Below are 12,724 nucleotides of genomic sequence, written 5' to 3'. Positions count from 1 at the left end.
CTCTCATATATATATATATATATATCCCTGCATGCTTTGCGTGCATTATGTCTGCCGCTGGCAGACATTTTACCATTTTGCACCCTGCTGTAAATTATTTGTACCCTGCTATTCTCCCAAACTTTGAAGCCCCTGCACTGTAGACAGTCTTAGCGTGCACATTACATGTCGTCAACGTTACCATGACATGAAGCGCGTGAGTCCAGTCAGCGTATTCAGCTTTCTAACAGTGCTATTTTTTTTAATATATTATTCTCTCCCCAATGGTGTGTCTGTCTTGGCTTTATTATTTAGTATTTATTAATTTTGCATTCATATTTTGCAATGATTTTACACCTCTGTCTCAAATGGCCCCTGTTTGCTCCGCTACTGCTTAAAAACCTGCTGTCTCCCTTGTATACCTCTCGCAAGGTATGACTTGATTTCATTGGTAAATCGCTGCCGCCTTGCGTGAGTTTGCGGTTTAACTGGAAGCAAGTGTGCTACGGGGCTACTACGCATGTTTTAACTATTAGTTTTAAAAGATGTGTATGCATTTTTACTGTTAATATGGTTGAAATGGTTGCTACAGCAAGTGGAGGTCTGCGATGCTGTGGCTTGCAGCATGGGCAATCAAGAAAGTCATCATCTGACAACAGTGCATTATATAATAACGCTGTTTTATTACCAGAACACCACTAATCAAAAGTTTAAATGAGTTCTGTTGCAGTTAGGGGGAAAAAACCAAACCCCTACAGACTGCATTTACTGCACAAATGCCCTTTATCACTCTGTTGTCTTGTACTTTTGTTGCTATGTGACATAATGTACTAATGCTGTACTAATGTTGCCATATGACATAAGCACACAATCAGTTTGTATCCCTGATAGTCAGTTTACCAATACAAATGACTTTGTTATGAGAATTGAACTCGATTGTCTTTTTTTGGGAAGGGCGGGGGTAGGGCAGGTTGTAATGCTTCGTGTTGGTCTAAAAAAATTTTTCATAATGGTCTTAAGTCTAAAAAAAGGTCTAAAATTTAACTTACTGAATCCTGCAAGAACCCTGAGCATATGTTAAAACAAAATGGGAAAGGGAATCTGGGATGGATATATCTGGGGAGGAATGGACAATAATATGGCAATACCAATGGAAATGTACTAGCTCAATGACCTGGTGAGAGTTTAACTGGAAAAACTTCATAAGATACTTTATAACACCATCTCAGACATCATTATAGTGATAATATCCCTGTTTGCTGGAGAAAATGTGGTCAACAATGTGCAAACCATTATCAGATTTTTTGGGACTGCCCCAACTTTAAAGACTTTTGGAAGGAGATACATAATGCTATACAAGACATTTTTCGAGAAGACATTCCTTTGGACTTTAAGATTCTATATCTTGGATGTATACCCCAAAGCTGCCTGAAAGAGGACAAATATCTAATGAATATAATGTTGGTGGCCAGTAAAAAGACCATTACCAAGATGTGGTTACTACCAGAGTGCCCTACGATCAGTGTATCGAGAGACATTCTACAACCCTGATTCCAAAAAAGTTGGGACAAAGTACAAATTGTAAATAAAAACGGAATGCAATAATTTCCAAATTTCAAAAACTGATACTGTATTCACAATAGAACATAGACAACATATCAAATGTCGAAAGTGAGACATTTTGAAATTTCATGCCAAATATTGGCTCATTTGAAATTTCATGACAGCAACACATCTCAAAAAAGTTGGGACAGGGGCAATAAGAGGCTGGAAAAGTTAAAGGTACAAAAAAGGAACAGCTGGAGGACCAAATTGCAACTCATTAGGTCAATTGGCAATAGGTCATTAACATGACTGGGTATAAAAAGAGCATCTTGGAGTAGCACCGGCTCTCAGAAGTAAAGATGGGAAGAGGATCACCAATCCCCCTAATTCTGCGCCGACAAATAGTGCAGCAATATCAGAAAGGAGTTCAACAGTGTAAAATTGCAAAGAGTTTGAACATATAATCATCTACAGTGCATAATATCATCAAAAGATTCAGAGAATCTGGAAGAATCTCTGTGCGTAAGGGTCTAGGTCAGAAAACCATACTGGGTGCCCGTGATCTTCGGGCCCTTAGACGGCACTGCATCACATACAGGCATGCTTCTGTATTGGAAATCACAAAATGGGCTCAGGAATATTTCCAGAGAACATTATCTGTGAACACAACTCGCCATGCTATCCGCCGTTGCCAGCTAAAACTCTATAGTTCAAAAAAGAAGCCGTATCTAAACATGATCCAGAAGCGCAGACGTCTTCTCTGGGCCAAGGCTCATTTAATATGGACTGTGGCAAAGTGGAAAACTGTTCTGTGGTCTGACGAATCAAAATGTGAAGTTCTTTATGGAAATCAGGGACACGGTGTCATTCGGACTAAAGAGGAGAAGGTTGTTATCAGCGCTCGGTTCAGAAGCCTGCATCTCTGATGGTATGGGGTTGCATTAGTGCGTGTGGCATGGGCAGCTTACACATCTGGAAAGACACCATCAATGCTGAAAGGTATATCCAGGTTCTAGAGCAACATATGCTCCCATCCAGACGACGTCTCTTTCAGGGAAGACCTTGCATTTTCCAACATGACAATGCCAATCCACTATAGGTATCATGCCGCCATTTTGTCTCTAAGAACTACAACTCCCAGTCCTCTTCCGCATGACCTACGTCACGCGAGGGCGGGATCATCTACGTCAGTCTGCCATGCGCGCATAAGTCCAGGCGGAATCTCCGCTCTTGGTCTCTCGTGTCCGGATTCCAAGGAATCTAGGCGCACAAAAGAGATGCTCTCAAACCCGAAAACACTTCCTTCTTGCAAGATTCACCATCCAGCGCGTTCTGTGCTTAACCACTGGCCAAGGTAAAAGTCCAGAATAGCGCGATCTTTAAACTCAACCTGAGTTACAACCGGTTTATTCGTATTAGAAGTGACGTCACGACTACAGCTCAAACGCAGTTTTAATTTGTAATTAGGAGCGACCAGAATTCCTACTGATTGAAGTTCTGTGCACATTAATCAGAGACTTTCCTTTCATCATGAACGACGCGTCGGATCAAGAGAAGTTCTCTGTCCACGGAATCGACTCACGTGCTTCATGAACAGTGAAGCTCTGCAATGGCGAACATCTTCTCAGAACTTTGCTAGAGGCAAGATATTGAGTAAAATATATTTGGGCATAATAATTTAGGAAGTTGCTTTATTGAAAGTGTGAATTTAAACCCAGGTTTATTCATTACACTATTAGACACGCAGCGTGTCAAATTGAATTGTTCTGTTTGTTTAATCTCATTTGTTTTAATAGGCTGTGCATGCCTCTCTCTTTTTCTCTTATTCTTCTTACTAACATAATTCTCTAAACACACATTTTGACCTTATTAAGATTTCAGTGAGCTTGAGTGTGGAATCCTTTTTGTTACTTAGAAACACATGCTCAACAGGCCTGACCAGGTTTGATGCACTTTTTAGATAGCTTCCCTTTTGTCTTAGCTTAGCAACACGAAGCTAATCTGGGCCTACCTCGTGCTCAAACACATTTTGGTTAGCTATACAGAACTAGCCTTTTGTCTAAACACATGGTCAAGCCCTCCTCCACACTCACACATACCAACACAATCAGATAAGAACATTCCAAATTTTATAGCTCCCTCATACACACACACCTTGGCTCAGGCCTAGGGGCCTAACACACACCATACATAAACACACACACATACATACATACATACATACATACATATACCTCACTGCTTGTATATATTGATTATTATTTTTAGTTGTATAATAAATTCATTTATTATCAAAGCTGTGTGTATTCATCTTGTTGGTGTGAACAATATCTGAAGTCCCCAATCTCAAAGAATTCAAAAAGGTACATATTTAACATGGTAAGTGATAATAATTTAATGATGTACCATAATTTAGCTGTTTGGTAATTATTATTGAGCACTAAGATTAATGGTATGATTCAATGATTCACTACTTTGAATGATTCACTGATTCGATTCACTGAACGGTTCACTTGAATGATTCATTTGAGTGATTCACTTCAAACGATTCAAATGAGACTGATTCTTTTGAATTATTAACCTTCAAATTTAATGAGACTGATTTAATGAGAATTTATCACTTAATATCAATAATTAACTAATTGCACCTACACCACATACTGCACCAATTACAGCATCATGGCTGCGTAGAAGAAGGGTCCGGGTACTGAACTGGCCAGCCTGCAGTCCAGATCTTTCACCCATAGAAAACATTTGGCACATCATAAAATGGAAGATACGACAAAAAAGACCTAAGACAGTTGAGCAACTAGAATCCTACATTAGACAAGAATGGGTTAACATTCCTATCCCTAAACTTGAGCAACTTGTCTCCTCAGTCCCCAGACGTTTACAGACTGTTGTAAAGAGAAAAGGGGATGTCTCACAGTGGTAAACATGGCCTTGTCCCAACTTTTTTTGAGATGTGGTGTTGTCATGAAATTTAAAATCACCTAATTTTTCTCTTTAAATGATACATTTTCTCAGTTTAAACATTTGATATGTCATCTATGTTCTATTCTGAATAAACTATGGAATTTTGAAACTTCCACATCATTGCATTCCATTTTTATTTACAATTTGCACTTTGTCCCAACTTTTTTGGAATCGGGGTTGTAATAGAAATCTATAGAATGGAACAAATTACAGCTCATGTCAATCAAAGAATGGAAACTTTTCTGAAATACTGGTTAAAATGGTATCATTGTCACAGCCAAATGGCCTGAATGTATTTCTTTACTTTATTGAATATATAGTACATGTATGTGAATGATTACTCCCTGTTTTGTTATTGTGTTGTGTTTTTCATACTGGAATAGCAGGAAATTATGTATATCAATCATCATATACAGAAAACACCAATAAAATATAAATTATAAAAAAAAAATCATGTTTTTAGATGCAATACGTCATACGTGTTTAAGTGGACAAATAGGCAATGACAAGATTCAGAAGTGCACAGGGAAGTTCATCACTGAGTGATTTTATAAATTAATCTTGTAGTGGACTTTTCCTTCCCGCTAATTCCATGATTATTGCCATTATTAATCCTGGCTTAGACATGTATGGACATAATTTAGGAGAGGATAACTCAACTGTTCTAGGCTAATCTGACCCCAAGGAATAACTTGATGTGTGCCAAAATCGTGATCCGGGGCGACGCAAACAGCCTGAAAATTACCAATCCAAAATGGCTGCTGGTATTGTAGTATTATTAGTGTTACTCATGTTCCTGACCCTGGTTTGTGACACATAAACCGTAATAATGTGATGTTAAAAGTTGTATTGTTGGCTGTTAAGCATTTAGGCTCTCAAGATATTGCTGCCTACTAAAGTAATAAGTTGTGTTTTGTATTTTTCACTTTTCAGTAAACATTCTATTGATCATAATAGTACGATTTGAAAATACAATTTCTTTATATTAATCAAATGCTTGCTTTCTTATACTCTCCTAAATTATGTGCATAGGTTTCCCAACTCCATGATTTGAGGTTTGAGGGTTATTCTGTTTTTCTCATGTTTTCTGTGAAGCTGCAATTTTGGCCTTTTTTTTTTTTTTTTTTTTACCTTGCCCTTGACCATAGCTCATTCCCTTTTCCTTCTATCATGAAAATGATGTCACTAATGGATTCCCCATACCCAAAAACCCATAAAATGAGGTATTGCACATACTTCTGCGGTGAGTGGTTCAAAAATCAATATTTTCAATATGGCTACTGCCAGCCATCTTAGATTGGTAAATTTCGGCCTGTTCACCCCGGATAGCGATTTTGGTGCACACATCTCAAGTTGTTCCTTGGGTTCAAATTATGGCCCTTTTCCACTACCCTTTTTCAGCTCACTTCAGCCCGACACGGCTCGCGTTTCGACTACCTCAGAGCAGCATGACTCAGCTCGCTTCAGCCCTACTCAGCACCCAAAACTCGCACGGTTTTGGAGTGGGGCTGAAGCGAGCCGAGCCGAGTGGGGCTAGGGCCGTGAGGAGACACTCCCCTGTGCACTGATTGGTGAGGAGGAGTGTCCACACACGCCCCGCGAGCACGCTGGGATCTGTAAACCCGGAAGAAGAAGAATTACGAGAATTTCTGAAGCCTTATGCGCCTCGCCTCATCTATACGCTCTTGCCAGTATCTGTTGGCGTTGTCGGTGACAACAAGCCACAGCACCAAGACCAGCAACACTAATGACTCCATGTTTATTGTTTACTATCCGGGTCGTGAGACTACTGCTTAAAAGGTCACTGATGTCACTGTTTGCGCCGCCTAACGACATCACGTGACGTCCACCCACTTTCGCTAACTCCACCCAATGTGTCCACCCACTTCCAGCCAGCACGGTTCAGCGCGGTTGTAGTCGAAATGCAACTCCAACAGCCCCGCTTAGCTCGACTCAGCCCAACTCAGCACGGCACGGCTCAGCCCAACTTGGCCGCGTTGGTAGTGGAAAAGCGGCATTAGCCTATAACAGTCGTTATCCTCTCCTAAATTATGCGCGTGCATATCTAACCCAGGTCCTCTACTATATTTAACCTTGTATAAAACTTCAGAGCTGTCATCAGTTGGTGATAGTAGACATTCAAAGTTACTCCAGCTACTAAATGTGTCCTGTTTCTTTTATTGTTTAAAAGGATAAAAGACTAAGGACAACTCAGAAATTCAAGCAACAGGCTAAACACAAGCTTGACCCTTCCTGTGCGCCGGTGAGCTCTTTGGGACGGCGCTTCGGACTTTTGTTTCTAGATCGTAGGAACTGCTCCGCATACCAGACGTCACTCAAATCCTTTGATGTCAATCTGCCTCACAAATTTATCTTTTTCAAAATGTATGGAGCGGACACCAAACCATCCTGTCGGCTTGAAGTTACTTCTCTTTGTCTGTACAAATTGAACCCATTCATTCCGTAAGCGTTCTGCCGACTTTGAACGATAATGGATTTTTTTTAATCTGCTAAACTTGAACTGCCTTGAACAACACCCCTCGTAGGAGGCATGCTTTGGTTTTAGTTTTGTATTGAAATAAAAAAAAAAAAGTGATACACTTTGCAAAGCAGACAAAGCCAGAAATGCTGCAAGCGGCGCGCGTATGACGTCACTTCCTTTTGAATTAACAGTAACTTACCAAGAACATGTTCGTGTAACGGTGGACTCAAAGAGCCAAAGTTTACCTGCTAAATAGAACATGTTCCCGGTCTCGTATTAAAATACAATTTAGACAGTAAACTTAACATGTCTAGTTTTATAAGGTATAATTTGCAGGGGTGATGTCATTTTCATAAGACTAGCACTTTAAAATAAAGTGCATCGTGTTTTTAAAAAAAAAAAAGTCAGCTTGTACCTAATGTGTTCTGTCAGTTGACGTTTCAGCTAATAAAGGCATAAAGCACCTCTATGGCTGTCCAAAATATTATTACAAACACGTACAATGAGCCTAATAGTTAAAGGGGTACTAAATATAATATATACAGTTGCTGATGTGACAAAGTAACGTATTCTTAAGTATTCTATCAAATTTATATACTAGAAAACAACGAAATATCTTGGTAATTGTAAATATAATACTTGATACGCTAAACCGCACAAGAGTCGCCATTTTTAAAAGACCGTGACGTCAGCGCTACCCACTGCACTAGCGGAACTCTCCGAAATAGAGGAGATAAGCGTGTAATCATGGCGTCGGGCGCATCAAGTGAAAGCGACAGCTCTGTCGAATCATACGAAGAGATCCCGCAAGACACACTGCAAGCAGGCTATGGCTTAGAAGGGTACCAGTTTGAACCTAGGAGAGGTACTCTCGACTCCGGTGATGAAATAAGAGAAGAAAGCTCGGATGACGGCGAGGATGAGACGGATGCTGACCATGGGCATGGCGAGCGTGGGGCAGAGCGTCTGCGTGCAGGTGACACGGCGTGGTGCTCGTGTGGAAAATGTAACGTGGAGTTGCTCACGAGTCCAGCAGAATTTATTTGCTGCAATGAGATAGGCGCCACCCGTGGACTTGCGAAATCGTCGCAAGAGGCAGAAACAGGTATTTCACACGTGCTATTCCCAACCTCAATGAGCCAACACAACTGGGCACATACATACGTCATGAGTGTTACGCAGAGAAAATGAACGTGCATTCTGATTGGATAAAATTAATATCATGGCGGGCTGTTCAAACTGCGGAAATAGTTTGCTCGAGCTACTTTCAAAACACTAACTTTCCAACCTTAGAACAAAAAACTTTTGTAAGTCTTGAATAAGGTTCGTTAATGTGTTTTATTGTTATATTTACTCTATATATTGCCCTCTGTTCCCCTTTAAATAGTTGAATTATATTCAGATGGGGTCTGTGAAGTTTCTTTAGTTATGGTTTCCTAGCTGTAAAAAGTTTGTGAACCTGTGCTTTTGAAAACAGAACGCAGTGTTGCGTTTGTACAGACAGGGTCAGACTTGGTGTGTGGGCTGGCAGTTATAACGAGAGTGGGACATGAAGATAATCTTACATAACATGCCCTCCAGCTGGAGGAAACTAAGCGAATCCCCATTCTTCATACACACTGCAGAATTTGTTCTCGTTTGCTAAAGTGGTCATCAGATACAAATAAAGCGAATGTCTCAAATGTTTTTGGGTTTTGTCTTTAATTGTTGGACCGCACAAGCCATAGGAGCAATAGTGCAAGAGCAAAAATGCAAAGGTCCTCTTTGTTTTTGCTGTGTGTGTTGTTTCAGGCTAAAATTGCTGATGTGGGCTTTCTGAAGATCCATGCACCCTGGGAGGTTCTCTGTCGAGAAGCAGAGTTCATGAAGCTCAAGATGCCTACCAAAACGGTAGACACTCCTCCCCCTACCGTTGAACAAAATTCAACAGCTTTGTGAGCTACGCAGTGGTGTATTCCAACCAATGGTGTCCTTTCTGTACATTTTCAGAAATATGAAGTCGGTAAAGGAAATAAAGGCATGTGTGCACTGAGCAAGTTTATCCAAAGATTGTCTGCACCACTGACTCCTCAAGTCGAGAAGTCCCACCAGAACGAGAAGCACATATGTTATCCATTCTCCAGGGAAAAACAGCACTTGTGAGTAAACCACTATAACTGAAATAAGGCAATGAGTTTGTAGACAAGTAAGATTTCTAATTTGCTGAGCAACCGAAGTGTGTGTGTGTGTGTGTGTATTTTAGCTGTTCAACAATTATTAACCTTTAGAAAGTCCTTGTTCACAATTCAATACGTTTTAAATTCCATTGAAATGCTAATCTCTTTTTTGATTGACCAACAATTTAATACCGTTGCTCACATTTTTTGACATCGTAAAATCTTGAAGCATGCACACCATCCCTTTTGGCTCCATAGAGGTATTATTTCCTAGTGGTCACAATAGGAACTGCAGCAAATGTTCATCTCATCTCATTATCTGTAGCCGCTTTATCCTGTCCTACAGGGTCGCAGGCAAGCTGGAGCCTATCCCAGCTGACTACGGGCGAAAGGCGGGGTACACCCTGGACAAGTCGCCAGGTCATCACAGGGCTGACACATAGACACAGACAACCATTCACACTCACATTCACACCTACGGTCAATTTAGAGTCACCAGTTAACCTAACCTGCATGTCTTTGGACTGTGGGGGAAACCGGAGCACCCGGAGGAAACCCACGCGGACACGGGGAGAACATGCAAACTCCACACAGAAAGGCCCGGACCTTCTTGCTATTGCACGTTGGCTAATGTTCATGAGTCCACCATCAGGAGAACACTGAACAACAATGGTGTGCATGGCAGGGTTGCAAGAAGAGAGCCCCTACTGTCCAAAAAGAGAATTGCTGCTCATCTGCCATTTGCTAAAGATCACGTGGACAAGCCAGAAGGCTATTGGAAAAATGTTTTGTGGATGGATGAGATCAAAATAGAACTTTTTGGTTTAAATGTGAAGCATTATGTTTGGAGAAAGGAAAACACTGCATTTCAACATAAGAACCTTATCCCATCTGTGAAACATGGTGGTGGTAGTATCATGGTTTGGGCCTGTTTTCCTGCATCTGGGCCAGGACGGCTTGCCATCATTGATGGAACAATGAATTCTGAATTATACCAGTGAATTCTAAAGGAAAATGTCAGGATGCCTGTCCATGAACTGAATCTCAAGAGAAGGTGGGTCATGCAGCAAGACAACGACCCTAAGCACACAAGTCGTTCTACCAAAGAATGGTTAAAGAAGAATAAAGTGAATGTTTTGGAACGGCCAAGTCAAAGTCCTGACCTTAATCCAATCGAAATGTTGTGGAAGGACCTGAAGCGAGCAGTTCATGTGAGGAAACCCACCAACATCCCAGAGTTGAAGCTGTTCTGTACGGAGGAACGGGCTAAAATTCCTCCAAGCCGGTGTGCAGGACTGATCAACAGTTACCGGAAATGTTTAGTTGCAGTTATTGCTGCACAAGGGGGTCACACCAGATACTGAAAGCAAAGGTTCACATACTTTTTGCCACTCAGAGATATGTAATACTGGATCATTTTCCTCAATAAATAAATGACCAAGTATAATATTTTTGTCTCATTTGTTTAACTGGGTTCTCTTTATCTACTTTTAGGACTTGTGTGAAAATCTGATAATGTTTTAGGTCCTATTTATGCAAAATTCTAAAGGGTTCACAAACTTTAAAGCACCATTGTACCTATAAATGGCTTAATATGAAACACAAGACTACAAGAATAAAACTTTCCCATTCATTAATTTCTCTCTCTTCACAGGTTTGATCTCTCAGATCGTGATTCCTTCTTCGACAGTAAAATTCGTGCCTCAATCGTGAGTATCAGTCCAACTCTTCCTGTGCGTTCCTCTGCTTTCTTATTGGAGTCCCATTAAAAGAATAGCATGATTGTACAAAACGGAAATACAAGCGTTGAGTCCTTATTCTGCAACTCTGCTTCAGTCTTCGACAGAACGGTTTGAAGAATGTATTGAAAGTTCTTTCTGTATGTGGTGCATATTCTCCCGTTGCAGGTGTGCGAGATCATAAAACGAGTAAAGTGCAAAGGCGCGAAGGACATTATGGGTAAGTGCTATAATCTTATTTTGAAAATCACCTATCCATCTCCTATCAGTTTCAGAAGTAAAGTTTCAGGAGATGGGCGCAGTCTGTTAAGAGTACTATCCTATCCTGTTCTATTCGATCACCTCACTGATTGATTAATAGCACAAGAACTAAAAGAAAGGCTTTATGGAGACAAAAGAATGAAGTCATGGGTTTGTACCGAAATCCTTTGCTTGTGCACTTGCAGATGCCACAAAGCGCCACAGCCCATAGTGTGTGTGCTAAACATTAAAGGAAACAGCCGCCCTGAATGACTTGCATTATAATTAATCATGGGATCTTCAACAGCATCCATGATTTCTTTCGAACCAAACTCGGAGGTTTTTTTTTTCTTCTTCTTTGAGATGTTGGTTTATTTGTACTTTAGTTAAAATTTTCCTATATTACCCACAATGCTGTTTGACTCCCTGATATTCATGAAGTAGTGGCAGTGATGCAGCAGCGCTTTAGTACTTTAGTCTGTTCAGTTCTATCACTCTGCTCAAACATATCAGCTTCCAAAGCTTCAACTTACGAGCTCATCCACACCATCATGCTCATCGTCTCGTAGATCGCTAACTAGCCGAGCCGAGTCTCTGTCCTAACTCGACATACAGCCCAAGTTTTGTTGCCTCCATTACTTACTCACTACTGCAGTAAATGTCTCATTAGTATGACATGAACGTCACTGTAAAATGGTGAATGAAAAAAAAAAGCTTTTTACGAGACCGTTGTTACTGTGATATTTCTAATATTTTAATATAAACATATTTAACATCTTTCAAGGTGGTTTTTTCCTTTAATTAGAGCAAAAGGCCATCAGTGTTTTTGTTTTGCAAGATAAAAAACAAAATCAACATTTTTGGTAAAAATTTGGTGTGTTATGTCTGTAGGCATTAACATGCTCATTGCTCATGGAGTTTACACATCAGCCTACCCTCTACATGACGTAAGTACTGTAAAAAAAAAAAAATATTGTTCAAAATGTTATTAAATATAGTCGCAGTCAAAAGTTTGGACACCTTAATTCATTCATAGGTTTTTCTGTATTTGGACTATTTTCTACATCAAAACTATGAAATATAACATATGGAACATGTATGGAATTATTCTCTCCACATTCACTGGATATGAGCAATCGCGGGCTTTGATATACCGTGGAAAAAAAAAAAAAAAAAAAAAAAAAAAAAAAAATATATATATATATATATATATATATATATATACACACACACACATATATATATATATATATATATATATATATATATATATATATATATATATATATACACACACATATATATATATATATGTATATATATATATATATATGTATGTGTTATTATGTATGTATATATGATACGTGTGTGTGTGTGTGTGTATATATATATATATATATATATATATATATATATATATATATATATATAATCATTCATTCACTGGATATGAGCAATCAGCTAATATACTGTGAGTAGAGAAAAAAAACAAAATGACAGAGCGTGTTACTGAACCAACCGAGGACGAAATAAAAATTCTACTCAAAAACAAAACCCCCAAAAATAAAAAAGCAAGAAAATATGGAATAAAAGTATTTGGTGTTTTT

At 39.5% G+C, this 12,724-nt stretch overlaps 1 protein-coding gene across 3 annotated transcripts in view; it reads left to right on the top strand.

The window, feature by feature from the left end:
* Positions 1-12,724, top strand: part of ano1a (anoctamin 1, calcium activated chloride channel a) — a 245,511-nt gene that overhangs the window by 143,614 nt on the left and 89,173 nt on the right. For all 3 annotated transcript variants that reach the window (XM_060940931.1, XM_060940929.1, XM_060940930.1), the window contains 5 exons: positions 8,774-8,872; positions 8,972-9,120; positions 10,793-10,847; positions 11,046-11,097; positions 12,009-12,064. In XM_060940931.1, coding sequence (XP_060796914.1) covers positions 8,774-8,872; positions 8,972-9,120; positions 10,793-10,847; positions 11,046-11,097; positions 12,009-12,064 — 411 coding nt within the window. The remainder of the gene's footprint in view (positions 1-8,773; positions 8,873-8,971; positions 9,121-10,792; positions 10,848-11,045; positions 11,098-12,008; positions 12,065-12,724) is intronic.

This window comes from Neoarius graeffei, chromosome 15 (genome assembly GCF_027579695.1).
Source record: "Neoarius graeffei isolate fNeoGra1 chromosome 15, fNeoGra1.pri, whole genome shotgun sequence".
Classification (NCBI taxonomy): domain Eukaryota; kingdom Metazoa; phylum Chordata; class Actinopteri; order Siluriformes; family Ariidae; genus Neoarius; species Neoarius graeffei.
Note: the sequence above shows the minus strand (reverse complement) of the source record. Positions and strands in the feature narration are given on the sequence as shown.